The sequence below is a fragment of the Gymnoscopelus microlampas genome (genome assembly GCF_963454915.1).
Source record: "Gymnoscopelus microlampas genome assembly, chromosome: 4".
NCBI lineage: Eukaryota > Metazoa > Chordata > Actinopteri > Myctophiformes > Myctophidae > Gymnoscopelus > Gymnoscopelus microlampas.
In genome coordinates, this window is record NC_139941.1 from 59,141,945 (window position 1) to 59,159,391 (window position 17,447).

Below are 17,447 nucleotides of genomic sequence, written 5' to 3' on the forward strand. Positions count from 1 at the left end.
TGTATCTACTAGCTAAACATGTATCTACTACCTAAACATGTATCTACTAGCTAAACATGTATCTAGCTAAACATGTAGCTACTAGCTAAACATGTATTTACTAGCTAAACATGTATCTACTAGCTAAACATGTAGCTACTAGCTAAACATGTAGCTGATTGATTGATTGATGTACTTTATTTAGTAAGAGAACAACAGTACAAGGAAGTACAAATTCACAATACAAGGTCTACTAAACTGGAAGACTCATTAAAGCAGTGAGCTTGTTTCAAATGAGTTCCCCATGCACACAAATCATGATGACATATAAGAGACAGACAGATATACACACTACTATACAGAATGTCATACAATCAGTTTACAGGTTACTGGTATGAAGGGTGAGAAATATGTACAAGAGAAGAAAGAGAGGGGGGGTAGGGGGGTAGGTTAGGTTAGGACATGGGGTAGGTTAGGACTTGGACAGGGGCCATTTTTCAATTGCAGCCTCCTGAAGGTGTATCTTGCAGTTTTGAAAGAGAGTAGGGTTTTACACTCCTTTACTCCTTTTGGTAGGGCATTCCACATTTTTGATGAATAGCATGGGAACGAGTTACTTCCCTTTGTTGAGCCAAAAAAGGGTTGGACAAGGTTTGTGGAGCTGCCTCTGGTATTGTGATCATGGACATCATTAACATTTTGGAAGTATTTTGACAATTACAGGGGGATCCCAATGTTGTGGTGTATCTTGAAGACCAGGCCCATAGCAAGTTGCTGTACTCTGTCCTCAACCCTAAGCCATCCAATCCTATCAACATGAGCAGGGGTTAGATGGGTTTTGTGATTGAGGCCAAGAAGTAGCCTTACAAGTTTGTTTGGGATGTTTGGAGCCTTGTTTTTAAGGCCTTGGATGTGTTGTGATACCATGACGTGCATGCATAATCGTAACTACTAGCTAAACATGTATCTACTAGCTAAACACGTATCTACTAGCTAAACATGTATCTACTAGCTAAACACGTATCCACTAGCTAAACATGTATCTACTAGCTAAACATGTATCTACTAGCTAAACATGTATCTACTAGCTAAACATGTATCTACTAGCTAAACATGTATCTACACAATCTAACTGGGGACCATTATTTAGTATTTGACCGCGACGGAGGCGTGCAGTCTCAAGTAAACTTGACTCAGACGGCACAGAACCCTAAATCATGTTTTGGGTGAACTTTTGCCCCAACTGCCGCTCAACGTGGCCACTGGCCAATCACAGCGCATCCTCGCACAAGTGGTGCAGGCCTTGGGACGACGCACGTGTGAGCCACTCATTGAAATGAATGGGTGGGGGCGTGGCTCTATGTCCCCAAAGGGTTAATGTTTCCAGACACTGTACAGACTGAGCATGACAACATGGGGTCACAGCTGGGAGACCCCTATGGGCCCTACGCGGGGGGGGGCCCACACTGGGGTCAGTGCCCGGTTCCCCTGTCTGCCCACACACACACACACACACACACACACACACGCGCGCACACACGCGCGTGTCTTCAAAAGATGCCTTTGTGTTTCTGAACTGGTGGAACACAGAAGCTGTTATTAACACACACACACACACACACACACACACACACACACACACACACACACACACACACACACACACACACACACACACACACACACACACACACACACACACACACACACACACACAGTCACATGGACACTAAAAAATTCCGTTCAACACTCCCCCCAAATCTCATCCAAAGACGAGTGTGTGTGAGTGTGAGTGTGACTGTGTGTGTGTGTGTGTGTGTGTGTGTGTGTGAGTGTGTGTGTGTGTGTGTGTGTGTGTGTGTGTGTGTATAGGGGCAGTAAGGATCTTATCTACCGTGTTCATATTAACTTACCTCAACCCCTCATCTTAAGCACCCCCCCCCCCCCCCCCCACGTAACAGTCAACCGCTCACACAACACTGGTTGCACAGCTGTGCACGTTGAGGAGCGCACGTTGAGGAGCGCACGTTAGGCCCAAACCGCAACCGGAAGAGTGTGCGTGTGTGTGTGTGCGCACGGATGTGAGGATGGAACACTGTCTGTTAGACCACAACAGGACATTGTCTGTGTGTGTGTGTGTGTGTGTGTGTGTGTGTGTGTGTGTGTGTGTGTGTGTGTGTGTGTGTGTGTGTGTGTGTGTGTGTGTGTGTGTGTGTGTATGTGTGTGTGTGTGTGTGTGTGTGTGTGTGTGTGTGTGTGTGTGTGTGTGTGTGTGTGTGTGTGTGTGTGTGTGATGAAGTACAGTATAATTTGGGAAATAGACGTTGTGAGGAACCGTTCTCCTGCTTCCTCACATAAAGAAGAAGATAAATGGTCGTTTAATGATTAAAACAGATTGTTTGAGTTACAGTAGGTTTACAGTTTAAAATATTCATGTTAGGATTAGGATTAGACATTTAGAGGTCAGGTTTATTTATATAAAGCACATTTAAAACAACAGCGTTGAACCAAAGTGCTGTAACACTCAGTAACAAAATAAATACTAAAATAAACAAGAACAAAACAACACACAATAAACAGGACAACATGTAGACACAATGCCTGGTGAGAACAGCAGCTTCTCAATCTGATCTTTCAAACGCCAAGGAGAACAAGTGAGTTTTAAACGTGATTTAAACACAGGAAGGGTTTGAGACGCTCTAACATGGGGTGGAAGCTCGTTCCACAGTGTGGCGCTATGGAGGAAAATGATCTATCTCCCCGGGTCTTCATCTCCGCTGCTGAGACCTTAAGGAGTGACTGGTCAGTCAGTAGACCTTAAGGAGTGACTGGTCAGTTAGTAGACCTTAAGGAGTGACTGGTCAGTCAGTAGACCTTAAGGAGTGACTGGTCAGTCAGTAGACCTTAAGGAGTGACTGGTCAGTTAGTAGACCTTAAGGATTGACTGGTCAGTTAGTAGACCTTAAGGAGTGACTGGTCAGTCAGTAGACCTTAAGGATTGACTGGTCAGTTAGTAGACCTTAAGGAGTGACTGGTCAGTCAGTAGACCTTAAGGAGTGACTGGTCAGTCAGTAGACCTTAAGGAGTGACTGGTCAGTCAGTAGACCTTAAGACCCTCGTAGAGTTATTGGGAGGTAGAAGCTCTGATAAGTATAATGGTGCCAGCCCATTTAAAGACGTAAAGACAAACATTAAAGTCTTAAACTGAATCCTGTAGCGAACAGGGAGACAGTGTAGGGAGGCAAGGATCGGGGAGATGTGATCATACTTCATGTTAAGAGACACATGATGGAGATGTGATCATACTTCCTGTTAACACATTGACCGCCAGAGGTTAATCTCATAATGTACTCACCAGTGCCAACGTTTTATTGTTGTTTTTTGTTTTTTTCACGTCGCCATAGACCTTGTTAAAATCCGTAAGATTGAGATGTGCACTGTTTGTTTACATCGCGGACATCTGCCTGGTTCGAGCAGTGAAGACCACGTGTCAAACGGGGCATCCATGTTGTAGTTAGACTTAGAACGGTTTATGTTAAACAGTGATCACCGAGGAGAAAAAACTACAAGGAGAAAATAGGGTTTCAGTTTCGTCATTAGAACGAGGGCAAAACCGGATTCCGAATAATTCTGTTTCCGGTGGTTACAACGAAAAAAGTTTTTTTTTTTTCGAAAAAAAGGAAAAAGCACCACAGCCCGTAGGCTACGGGATCGGTGCTTTACGGTTGGATTTATCGGCCCGTAGGCTACAGGCCCGGTGGTCAGAGTGTTAAGAGACACATGATGGAGATGTGATCATACTTCCTGCTAAGAGGCACACATGCCAAAGCAAAAGCCTTTCCTATGAATCCAAATTTGACCTTAATAATTCTCTCTCTCTCTCTCTCTCTCTCTCTCTCTCTCTCTCTCTCTCTCTCTCTCTCTCTCTCTCTCTCTCTCTCTCTCTCTCTCTCTCTCTCTCTCTCTCTCTCTCTCTCTCTCTCTCTCTCTCTCTCTCTCTCTCTCTCTCTCTCTCTCTCTCTCTCTCTCTCTCTCTCTCTCCTATAGGTAATGGTTATGGGAACCACCGTAACTCGCCCGGCCTGCTGGTGTCTCCAGGTGGGATGAAGCAGGGCGGGAACATGGGCGGGGCTAAGAGCCCCCCGCCCATCAACCTGGGAATGAACAACAGGAAGCCAGACCTCCGTGTGCTGATCCCCCCCGGAGTGAAGAACACCATGCCAAACATCGTACGTACTTAGTCCCTTCTTTTTCCTCTACAACACCATGCCAAACATCGTACGTACTTAGTCCCTTCTTTTTCCTCTAGAACACCATGCCAAACATTGTACGTACTTAGTCCCTTCTTTCTCCTCTAGAACACCATGCCAAACATTGTACGTACTTAGTCCCTTCTTTTTCCTCTACAACACCATGCCAAACATTGTACGTACTTAGTCCCTTCTTTTTCCTCTACAACACCATGCCAAACATGGTACGTACTTAGTCCCTTCTTTTTCCTCTACAACACCATGCCAAACATGGTACGTACTTAGTCCCTTCTTTTTCCTCTACAACACCATGCCAAACATGGTACGTACTTAGTCCCTTCTTTTTCCTCTAGAACACCATGCCAAACATCGTACGTACTTAGTCCCTTCTTTTTCCTCTAGAACACCATGCCAAACATGGTACGTACTTAGTCCCTTCTTTTTCCTCTAGAACACCATGCCAAACATCGTACGTACTTAGTCCCTTCTTTTTCCTCTAGAACACCATGCCAAACATCGTACGTACTTAGTCCCTTCTTTTTCCTCTAGAACACCATGCCAAACATCGTACGTACTTAGTCCCTTCTTTTTCCTCTAGAACACCATGCCAAACATTGTACGTACTTAGTCCCTTCTTTTTCCTCTACAACACCATGCCAAACATGGTACATAACGTATTACTAGGAGTAGATCCTTTCTTGTTTCTCTCTCTTTGTCACAAAGTGTCACAAAGTGTCACAAAGTGTCCAAACCAGTGTTGATTTTGTCGACTAAAACTATACTGAACCTTTTTTTCACTGACAATAAAAACTAATCTATGACAGAAACTATGACTAAATATAATTGATAATTTTGTCAACAAATAAAAACTAGACTAAAATGTCAGGGAGGAACAGGGTTTATACTATACTAAGCTTGTGTAGATCTGCTATTTTTGGAGCGCAACCTTCACTCGAAGCCAAGCTGAAAATTCTACTGGATCTCTTCCCCACTTAGTCCCTCCCTGACATTCTAGTCTAAGTTTCAATGAAATAGTCAGTGTATTTAGTGGGTTTTAGTCGTTGATGATAAAGTATATGATTTGAACACGCCACGGCACATCATTATCAACTCCTTTACGCCATAATCACTGCATGGCTTTGTAGCAACATTAGGCCTTAAATGACAGATGTTCAAATCATGTTCAAATCATGTGTACTTTATATTAACTTCACACCGTTTTACCAGCATAAACATTTATTTACATTTCGGAGAATAAAAATAGCCAATTTAACACTGTAGTGCCCAGACTGAAGAGTTGCCTACTATTCCGTGTGTGTGTGTGTGTGTGTGTGTGTGTGTGTGTGTGTGTGTGTGTGTGTGTGTGTGTGTGTGTGTGTGTGTGTGTGTGTGTGTGTGTGTGTGTGTGTGTGTGTGTGTGTGTGTGTGTGTGTGTGTGTGTGTGCGCGTGCGTGCGTGCGTGCGTGCGTGTGGTTAGTTAGTTGTCATAGTGACAGTCCACAGCTTCCTCTAGTCAGTAGCTTCAACCTTCTAGAAGCTTATTAATTCTCAGCTAGTCAGCGTCCAATCACAGCCCCTCATTTGAACTTGTCGCCTCCTTCTTTTTTCAATGCCGTCAGTCTGAGGATGTTGACCTGCTATTGGTGAGTTGGACTGTCACTCAAACGTAGAGCTCCTAACGATACCAAACCTACTAATTAGTTCCAGACCAGGTGCTCACTCATTAAGACGTTCATGTGAACGTCCGTCTCAGAGGCGTAGCGTCATGGAGGCCACTGAGGCCATGGCCTGGTCAGTAAAGACCCGGACTGCCCTGTCTAGCTGCTCAAACTGCAGGGCAAGATTCACCAGAAAAAATAATTCTGCTCCAACAACAATAGATACGTTACCGCAGTGATACATTGGCTGCCCCATTCACACCTTTTACAAAGCTAAAGCTACCGTCTCCTGCATAACAATGGTCCAAGTGTAACCTGTTATGTACCGTAGTCTGTAGGAGGCATAGGCTATTGTCAGATCTGTTAAGTACCGTAGTCTGTAGGAGGCTTAGGCTATTGTCAGATCTGTTAAGTACCGTAGTCTGTAGGAGGCATAGGCTATTGTCAGATCTGTTATGTACCGTAGTCTGTAGGAGGCATAGGCTATTGTCAGATCTGTTATGTACCGTAGTCTGTAGGAGGCATAGGCTATTGTCAGATCTGTTAAGTACCGTAGTCTGTAGGAGGCTTAGGCTATTGTCAGATCTGTTATGTACCGTAGTCTGTAGGAGGCTTAGGCTATTGTCAGATCTGTTATGTACCGTAGTCTGTAGGAGGCTTAGGCTATTGTCAGATCTGTTATGTACCGTAGTCTGTAGGAGGCTTAGGCTATTGTCAGATCTGTTAAGTACCGTAGTCTGTAGGAGGCATAGGCTATTGTCAGATCTGTTAAGTACCGTAGTCTGTGGGAGGCTTAGGCTATTGTCAGATCTGTTAAGTACCGTAGTCTGTAGGAGGCATAGGCTATTGTCAGATCTGTTAAGTACCGTAGTCTGTAGGAGGCATAGGCTATTGTCAGATCTGTTAAGTACCGTAGTCTGTAGGAGGCATAGGCTATTGTCAGATCATGTCCTAAGAAGGAGTCCAAAAGAGAATGGATCCTGCAGTATTGATACTTTTTTACTTAAGTAAAACATTTGAGTAAGTTTTCCACCACTGAAGGATGGTAGAGTGTGTTATTAATGTTGCTTTATGGTCGTTTAATTAATTAATTACTTTTTTTTTTTAAATGTTAAAAAAAAATTGTGTCCCGCAAGGGACAGATCCTGCCCGGTCAACATTAGAGTCCACACTACACCAGTGGTCCGTCTACATTTCTCACATCGTCGCCTTGTTAAACTAATGGCCTAAGTCATTTTATGAGGAAAAATATATTTTTGCCTAAGTCAGCTCCTCATGACACTGACCACCTCTGGTAAAATGGCCCATCTCCTAATTGAAAAGGATCATGCTGTTCACTCCCCTTTTAGTGTAATGGCCTAACTAGGGTGACTTAGGCCAAAATAGGCCATAATTTGGCCTAAGTCACAAAACCATGTGAGAATTATTTACTGATTTAGGCCATTTTTTTTATTTATTTGTTGGCCTAAGTCAGATTTAATCCTATTTAAACTATTTAAATCTCTTATTTTACATAACTGACAGACAGTGTTATTTCTATTTAAATAGTCATCATTTGTTATAAAAACTAATTGGTTTGAGTTAGCCTGGGAGCAGACCAATCTGCCCTCTGGGTCTGGCACCGCTCTGTTCTCAATCCCTCTCCTGCTCCCCAAGTCTGGGGTGACGTTTGTATTGGTTGTAGGTCTTGTAGGTCTAACCAGAGCCATTGTTTTGATCTGGGAATACTGGGGAAAACACGTCCTCATAGAAGCACCAGACTCATATCCACACAGTGATATAGTCATGTTTGAGTCACATTGTTACGGAACGTGACTGAAAAAGACAAAGGATATAGTGTGTGCAGTTTCTTGCTTTATTTAACAATGTGTTTTTTTTTCAAAGTCCATTACTTATTACAGAACCACCGTTTGACCCAAGACTTAGAATAGAATTATTGTCTTATGGTTGGATGAGATGCTGTACTGATGTTGGTTCCATTGGAGAGATAATAAGAGGCAAACGTTGATCAAAATAACAATTCTTCTACATTATCTTATTGTGCAGACTTCTTGTAGTAATGCAGATGTTTAACAATAATTTAACTCTTGAGAGCGTAAAATGAAACCAAATGGACCCGTAGGTGATAATATAATGTATTCAATAATAATAATAATAATAATAATAATAATAATAATAATAATAATAATAATAATAATAATAATAATAATAATATAATATAATATAATATAATGTATTTAATAATAATAATATAAAATATAATGTATTTGGGTAAAGTGATTTTAATATAAGGACACATTCAAGTATCTGATGATAATATTTTACTTATTTTTTTTAACTGACCTGATAGTACAATGTATTAAAATAAATTAAAATGATTAATTGTGTAATTAGATTAGAATAAAGCCATAAGTTGAACATATGGTGAGTTTGAGTGTTTGTTTCTCAGAAGAAGCCCTATTATATATGTTATATTTCATATTTATAATATGAATAACAAAGTGTTGCAGAGTGAAGCCCTCTGTCGCCTCACAGGACATTTTGTGAAGGTGCACAGTGACACCCAGTGGCGGGTCAGGCTAAATGCAGCCTGGCCTCGTTTCTAGCTCATACTCTCCTCTCCTCTCCTCTCCTCTCACACACACACACACACACACACACACACACACACACACACACACACACACACACACACACACACACACACACACACACACACACACACACACACACACACACACACACACACACACACACACACACACACACACACACACACACACACACACAGCGTTGTCATGGAGACCGTAGTGGTTGCCAGGGAGATGCGGTGGTAGATGATTGGCTGTTAATTAACCCTGGAGATGACATCACATGATGTCATAACTCCATGATGGTGACATCACAGTCATTGTGTTACTGTGGTAATGGGCATACATACCTTTATAGAATGGAAGTACTTAATCTAATGTAATCTAATGTAATGTAATCTAATCTAATCTAATGTAATCTAATGTAATCTAATGTAATCTAATGTAATCTAATCTAGTCTAATGTAATGTAATGTAATGTAATGTAATCTCTCTCTCTCTCCTACAGAATCAGAGAATAAATAACTCCCAGTCTGCCCAGTCATTGGCCACGCCCGTGGTGTCTGTAGCCACGCCCACTCTGCCAGGCCAGGGCATGGGCGGCGGGGGCTACCCGTCTGCCATCTCCACGTCCTACGGTACCGGTACGTACACACACACACACACACACACACACACACACACACACACACACACACACACACACACACACACACACACACACACACACACACACACACACACACACTATTTACTTCTATCTATTTCTATTCTCCGAAATTTAAATAAACTAGACCATACCCGGTCGACGCATCCGTGGGGGGATATGCGCACATGATCTGGCAACCCGGGAGGCGACATTGTTTGACACATAAACGCTAATAAGAAGCTGAAATTTGATTAAATTGAAAAACGGACTTCACAGTTAAGTTCAGATGGTAATGGTCAATGGCTGTGTGCAAAATCAGAGCAATTGCTCCAGCCACTGAGGAGAACCGGGTAGTGACACCACTACACTCACCACTACAGACAGAGGTTACTAGAATTATAGTAGGATAGTAGATCTGCAATTCCAGAGTATTCTCTGAACAGTGTTTTATCTGTGTGTTTCCAGAGTATTCTCTGAACAGTGTTTTATCTGTGTATTTCCAGAGTATTCCCTGAACAGTGCAGACCTGTCTTCGCTCTCAGGGTTCAACAGCTCTTCTCTCCATCTGGGTTCTATGAGTGGATGGCAGCAGCAGCATCTCCACAACATGCAGCAACACATAGGACAGCTGGGGTATGTGATGTCATAGACCATATGTGATGTCATAGACATGTGTGAGGTTCTATAAGTGGCTGGCAGCGGCAGCACCTGCACAACATGCAGCAACACATACAAGCTGGGGTATGTGATGTCATAGACGTTATGTGATGTCATAGACCAGTGGTTCTCAAACTTTTTCATGTCAAGGACCCCCAAAATGATACGTATTTGGCTGCGGATCCCCCATCTCAAAGATATTTTGTGCCAGTGATTTTACAAGCTCATAGCACAGCACTTGGGGGCCACGCTATGAGCCACGCTATGAGCCAAGCTATGAGCCACGCTATGAGCCACGCTATGAGCCAAGCTATGAGCCACGCTATGAGCCACGCTATGAGCCACGCTATGAGCCACGCTATATCTGCTATCTTTGAATAGTCAAACTATACAATATGCTTACAGTGGTTGAAATGATTGTATTGCAATTTTAACACATTTAGCTGGGAACCCCCTGGTTCAGTTAACCACCTGTCTGTCTCTCTCTCCTGTAGAGACAGACAGTTAACCACCTGTCTGTCTCTCTCTCCTGTAGAGACAGACAGTTAACCACCTGTCTGTCTCTCTCTCCTGTAGAGACAAACAGTTAACCACCTGTCTCTCTCTCTCCTGCAGAGACAGACAGTTAACCACCTGTCTCTCTCTCTCCAATAGAAACAGTCATCTCTGCCAGACCTCTAACCTGTCTGTGGGTTCGGGTCAGATGCACATCAAGTCAGAACCCGTCTCACCCCCCAGAGACCGCTCCGGCAGCGGGGGCGGGGGCACGCCGGGGCTCGGGGCCTACGGGGGCGTGGCCCAGCAGCAGTCCAATCAGCAGCAGCAGCAGCACGGGTCCGGCGGAGGGGGGCGCGGCCAGGACTCGGGGCGCTCCCCGGTGGACAGTCTGAGCAGCTGTAGCTCCTCCCACGAGGGCAGCGACCGCGACGACTCCGCCCACCAGACGCATCATCACCGCGGAGGAGGAGGCGGAGACTTCCACTCCGCCCTGCTGGGACGAGGCCCCGCCTCCTCCCTGGACGAGCGCCACAGCCCGTCCATCAAACGGGTGCGCCTGTCAGAGGGCTGGGCCACATGATAAGCCACGCCCACACCACCACCACGGCCCGCCCCCTGATGCCACGCCCACCACCACGCCCACCTCAACCTCTTCCTCATCCCCCTCCCCCCCACATAACCCGCCTTTCTTTCCTTAAATGTTTCTTTCGTTTTGCCGAGCGTGTGCGTGCACACACATGTAGAGCGCACACACGTGCGTGTGCACGCACACGCATGTAGAGTGCACGTGTGTGCGCTCTACATATTGAAGTTCTGTAAAGCAGTTTGGGTGTTACCATGTGTGTGTGTGTGTGGGAGGGGGGGAGGGGGGTGGTTAGGGTCAGGGGGCGTATCTTTATTTTCTTTCTGTCGTTGGGGGAACTATGCATAAAGTTGTGTTGTGTGTGATTTAAAAAAAAAGAAAGAAAAGAATCACGTATGCATATATCTTTACACGTGTGTGTATGTGTACATAATTATATGCATATCAAATAAATACAAAGTCAGGTACTCAACGTTTCCTAAAGTAAAAAGAAAACAACAAAACAAAAAAATAAAGTACTTACAATTTGCCTCAGCGATATACCAGTGACTAGAGATATATATTTAAAAAAGAAACACGAGCGCATGTGTGTGTGCGTGCGTGTGCGTGTGCGTGTGTGTGTGTGTGTGTGTGTGTGTGTGTGTGTGTGTGTGTGCGTGCGTGCGTGTGCGTGTGCGTGTGCGTGTGTGTGTGTGTGTGTCTAGCACTTGAGTTGTTCAAACATACATACTGATGTACAATCTACTTTACTCTGCAGTGTTAATGAGTTACTTAATTAATGAAACCTTAGATTGATGTCAAGTTGGCAGGTTCAACGTATTTATGTAAATAAGGGGGCGGGGTTTAGGGTGGGGGTGGCGGGTGTCGGTGGGAGGGGGGAGCGCAGGGGTAAAAAACGTTGCCAGAACATTTAACGAGATTTATTTACTCTACAAAACGAGAAGCTTAATTAATTATGCAACATTTGAAGGATTGTACAGGTCAGAGCGGGCGGGATCCCTTTTGAGGCGGGTTAGCGTTTCTCTAACGCCACCTTGAGGGGAACACCGGCCTGTGACGTAAGAGCTACACGTACGCTAGCGTAACGGAGACAAGCAAAAGAGAACACCCTTGGGTCTCGTATTATTATTATTATTATTATTATTATTAAAAAAATCAGTATTAATAAACATTTTAAAAAAGACAAAAAAACAACAAATAAAAAACAATTGTACGATACACTTGCTTATATTTTCATATGAAAGGAATTACAATGCAAAGCATTTTTGTGGCTTTTTGTAGTTTTTAAGCCAGAATGTGTTTTTTGATAGCTTTGCTAATAGGAGGTTGGTGGATAGTTGGAATTAATTGACAGGGCTGGCCTAGGCCACACCCACGGCCACGCCCTAAGCCATGAAAAGCCAGACTGGGATACGATGCTTTTGCCGAACTGTTTTAACTCTTTGTAGAGGTTTGTTTTTAAACGTGTATTTCTAATTATATTATAATAATGGTAATATTAAGAATCTTTTAAAAAAAAATCTGTGAAATTAACATGCTTGTGTATAGCTTTCTAATATATAAATATATATAATATTTGTTTTGTTTTTTTCCTTGTGTGCGGGCTGCACATCATGTCTGAACCCATGTGACCTGTCTGGAGGCTGGACCTGATTATGTCATCATGCAGATGGATGATGTCACACCTATGATGTCATTGACACCTCCCCCAGCATAAAGTTATCGCCCCTTTAATTTGGACTGTTTCAAATTGTTTCTATAATTCAGCCTCTTCACACACACACACGCACGCACGCACGCACGCACGCACGCACGCACGCACGCACGCACGCACGCACACACACACACACACACACACACACACACACACACACACACACACACACACACACACACACACACACACAGTGTGCATCAGGTCCAGTCTTCAGAGCTGATGTTCTTTCACTAAAAGTCACTGACATGGGAAAAAAAGAAAAAAAAGAAAAAACAACAACAAACAGCGAAGGACAAAGAAAGTGAACCGGTCTCAACCGGTCTGAACTAGTCTGAACCGGTCACAACCGGTCTGAACCGGTCACAACCGGTCTGAACTGGTCACAACCGGTCGGAACTGGTCCCGCTGGGTCTATATGGAGAAGCACAATGTTTATTTTCAGATAAATGGCTTGAGTTTGATTATTTTTTTCTGATTTTGCTGATGTTGGAGACTAGCCACATTCTCTCTCTCTCTCTCTCTCTCTCTCTCTCTCTCTCTCTCTCTCTCTCTCTCTCTCTCTCTCTCTCTCTCTCTCTCTCTCTCTCTCTGTTACATAGTGTTAATGGTAGCTCTCTCTATCTATCTATGTGCATAATGTCATGCAGTTCTCATTGTGTTCCTGTACTTACTGTAAACAGTGTGTTTAGTCAGAGTGACGGGGCAGAGCCTCCAAACACATCTGATTTATGCTTTTATTGTTTTTTTTATTATTATTATTGTTTTCATTCAGTACATACAGATGATTGACGTTACAAAAAACAGCAACTATCACATAGCCTAGTAGTACATATGTACAGTATGTATATGTATGTATGTATGTATGTATGTATGTATGTATGTATGTATGTACATACATGTTGTATGTACTGTATATATGTATGTATGTATGTGTTTGTGAAGGAAAACCAAAGCCGGTGGCATTTCTGTAACAACTTCAACGTTTATTTTATTTTCACCTTCATTTTATGGTTATTTGCAACAAGCATTGAAACAAACAAAGAAAAAAAAAACACAATAAAATAATTTTGCTCAAATGTACAGTAATGTTTGAACATCATGTCATTCAGTGTGTTGAAATGAGGCAAAAATGCAACAACATTATTTTGCTTACTTTGCATACTGTTTGGTTTTGGAAATGAGTTTGAATACTTTGGGTTTTGGTACACATTGAACAACGTTAACTTGTTAAAACAATGAAGTGATACTAAAGACCCTAGAATTGCCCAATTATAAATGAGGTTTTAACTCGTTGAGAAGGTTGGATCTGATTGGTTGTAAACCAACTCGTTGAGAAGGTTGAATCTGATTGGTCACATGCATACCTGACTGAATCGCCAGCTAGATTGATTTGTTTATTTTTGGAACACAGTTCTTATATAACGCGATCATAGAGGAACCCTGTGGGCTGTTCAACCCAGAGGAGAACAGAGGCGTCTCTATTAAACCTACAGTAGATCTGACAGACCTCTATTTAACCTACAGTAGATCTGACAGACCTCTATTAAACCTACAGTAGATCTGACAGACCTCTATTAAACCTACAGTAGATCTGACAGACCTCTATTAAACCTACAGTAGATCTGACAGACCTCTATTAAACCTACAGTAGATCTGACAGACCTCTATTAAACCTACAGTAGATCTGACAGACCTCTATTAAACCTACAGTAGATCTGACAGACCTCAGCTGATGTTCGGGACAGAAATAGAAACCCTTCCAGAAATCTTACACGACAAAAAGAGTAATATCTTTTTAAAAACAAAAACCTTAAAAACAGTATTATCAAAACGTAGCTTTGTATAAAACTGAAAGAATGGGGAAGAGGGTTCCGGAGTTCAAATGATTATTTTGTTGGTTTATTTGTTTGTTTGTTTGTTTTTGTTTGTTTGTTGTTTTTGGAACGCAAGAGCACGGTTTTCAGCGGCATAAGCTGGCCTTTGTCGCCCACTTGAGGATAAAAGATGTCATTAAATTAAAAGAACGCAAAACAAACATCTGTGGAACTCAAGGGACTTCATTCATTCATTCAGCTGTTATTATGTTATTATGTAGTGAACACATGAACACATGAAAACATGAAACTCCTCTGGAGGGAATCATTAAAAATGTTATGAAAACCATAAAAAAAAACACACTCCCCCCGCTGGAGGGAGGATGAAATGTTATTTGTATTTTGCAGATTTCAGTAAAGTTTCAGCTTTCTTAGTTACCCTGACGTGAGTCTGTGTGAGCTCATTGTGTCCTTTCCTTTATTATAGTTACCCTGATGAGTCTGTGTGAGCTCATTGTGTCCTTTCCTTTATTATAGTTACCCTGATGAGTCTGTGTGAGCTCATTGTGTCCTATCCTTTATTATAGTTACCCTGATGAGTCTGTGTGAGCTCATTGTGTCCTTTCCTTTATTATAGTTACCCTGATGAGTCTGTGTGAGCTCATTGTGTCCTTTCCTTTATTATAGTTACCCTGATGAGTCTGTGTGAGCTCATTGTCCTTTCCTTTATTATAGTTACCCTGATGAGTCTGTGTGAGCTCATTGTCCTTTCCTTTATTATAGTTACCCTGATGAGTCTGTGTGAGCTCATTGTGTCCTTTCCTTTATTATAGTTACCCTGATGAGTCTGTGTGAGCTCATTGTGTCCTTTCCTTTATTATAGTTACCCTGATGAGTCTGTGTGAGCTCATTGTCCTTTCCTTTATTATAGTTACCCTGATGAGTCTGTGTGAGCTCCCGAGAGAGAGAGCAGAGCCCGGTGTCCAGTCGGTCGGTTAGACGGTTGTTCAGAACCTCCAGAAAAGACTCTGGCCCCGTGGCCCAAATGACACAATTGATTGCCATGGCAACCCCAGCCTAAGCTTGATTTTTCAAATCCCCCACACCTGTCCAATTCCCCACACCTGCCATTTGATGACTTAGTCAGTCTACTTTCCACTCTTCACACATTCTCTACAGACTTAGCCTGGGAAGCAAATCTTTTGGGGTCTATGATCCGGTCGGTAGCAGAAGTAGCCCTACGCCACCAGGCGCGTCATCCGCGTCATCAGGCGACCGGATCGTGACAATCCAGAAAGACTTCACCCCAAAATAGTCCTATGATTTTCCCCCCAGACTGCAGGGAAAATCATAGGAGTAAGACAACTCCCCTCTCTGCAGTCTATTTACGAGCAGGCCACGCTAAGACAAGCTCAGAAAATAGTCAGTGATGCCACCCATGTTCTACATGGACAGTTTGTAATGCTGCCCTCTGGGAGAAGGTATAGCGAACCTAGATGGAATTATGTACGATTCAAAAAATCGTTTGTTCCTGTGGCAACTAAAATGCTAAATGAGGCCCTGCAGTGACCATTAAGAGTAGACCAATCACTATCTGTGCACTTGTGTAATGTTGCCCCCCCCCCCTGTTATGTATTTTGTATTTTGTACTTGTCATTGTTTTATGTGTGGCTGCAGCTGGGGTTAAAGCCCAAACCAAATTTCCTTCGGGACAATAAAGTTTACCTTACCTTACCTTACCTTACCTTGTCCGTCCTAATAAAATCCTTGATGCGGCTTAGTTTAGCTTATTTTTTAAATATAAATGTTAGTGTACTTTCAGGAGACTATTTAGCGTCTGTATTATCCCACAGGGAAATTCTATTCCATTTAAATAGGGATTGGGGAACCAAAACAAAGCGGCACCGCAAAACCGGATCGCGACAATCCGGAAAGAGAATTATTATTATTATTTTTTTCTTCAGTAGGCGTGGCCTAGACCGGATCACATGGGTCTTTAGTAACGCATACCAGGCTTTCCTCCGAGGTGGAAAGACTGGTGACACGAGGTTACTACAGACTGAACCAGGACTGTCCACATGATCACATGATCACATGACCACATGATCATATGACCACATGACCACATGACCACATGATCACATGACCACATGATCACAGATATGCTCGAATAGTGTGAAAAACATATTTTTTCAAATGTTTTATTTTAGTAAAAGAATCAATACTGCAATGTAGAGGTACTGTGTTACAAGCTATGTCCAGAATTAAAAATTGACTTGAATAAAAGTACAAAAGTATTGGTATCAAAATATACTTAAAAGTACCAAAAGTAGAAAGTGCTCATTATGCAGAATGTCCCATTTCACAAGTTTTCAAATGTATAAAACATATAAAAATAATTTGAAAATAGCAGATCTACATATGTGACGCATTGTGAGCTTGTAGATCGGCTATATTTTTAAATGGACAAAATGTATATAGGGCTGAAGTGTTAATGTATGTTTTGTGATGATAATGTAAATCTACGAAGTAAAAGTATAATATTTGCCTTCTACTCCACTGATGTAGTGGAGTAGAAGTAAAAGTACAGAAAATTGGAAATACTACAGTAAAGTAAAAAAAAATACCTCAAAGCTGTATACTACAGGCTACAGTACTTGAGTACATAATATACTTAGTTACTTTACACCACTGAATACATACAGTACATACAAGTGAAGGGAGATCTGATATTGATATAATATATATTGTTATGACCCTATAGGGTCATTTATGTATTTTTCTGTGTTGCCCTGTGTATATATGTTTCCCTCATTGGTGTGTGTGTGTGTGTGTGTGTGTGTGTGTGTGTGTGTGTGTGTGTGCGTGCGTGCGTGCGTGCGTGCGTGCGTGCGTGCGTGTGTGTGAATGAGTGACTGATTGATTACCAGCTGATGTGAATGAGTGGTGTCTGAACGTGAGTGGCTGGCTTCCAGGTGGACCTTACTGATGATTGGCTCCTGTGACCAGGCTCACCTATAAAGATGCCTGTCTCAGTGTCCCTGATGTCTT

General features: G+C 42.6%; 1 protein-coding gene and 1 long non-coding RNA gene across 3 annotated transcripts in view; one reads left to right on the forward strand and one right to left on the reverse strand.

Moving 5' to 3' along the window:
* Positions 1–11,694, forward strand: part of LOC311043797 (myocyte-specific enhancer factor 2C-like) — a 17,958-nt gene extending 6,264 nt beyond the window's left edge. For both annotated transcript variants that reach the window (XM_084055160.1, XM_084055159.1), the window contains exons 4-7: positions 4,027–4,208; positions 8,987–9,122; positions 9,631–9,760; positions 10,439–11,694. In XM_084055160.1, coding sequence (XP_083911286.1) covers positions 4,027–4,208; positions 8,987–9,122; positions 9,631–9,760; positions 10,439–10,862 — 872 coding nt within the window. In that variant the 3' untranslated portion in view covers positions 10,863–11,694. The remainder of the gene's footprint in view (positions 1–4,026; positions 4,209–8,986; positions 9,123–9,630; positions 9,761–10,438) is intronic.
* A 452-nt stretch (positions 11,695–12,146) lies between these two features.
* Positions 12,147–14,846, reverse strand: LOC311043624. Its single transcript, XR_014600620.1, has 2 exons — positions 14,276–14,846; positions 12,147–14,058 (listed from the first exon to the last, which is right to left on the reverse strand). It is a non-coding gene; the product is annotated as an uncharacterized lncRNA (long non-coding RNA).
* Positions 14,847–17,447: the final 2,601 nt, after the last annotated feature.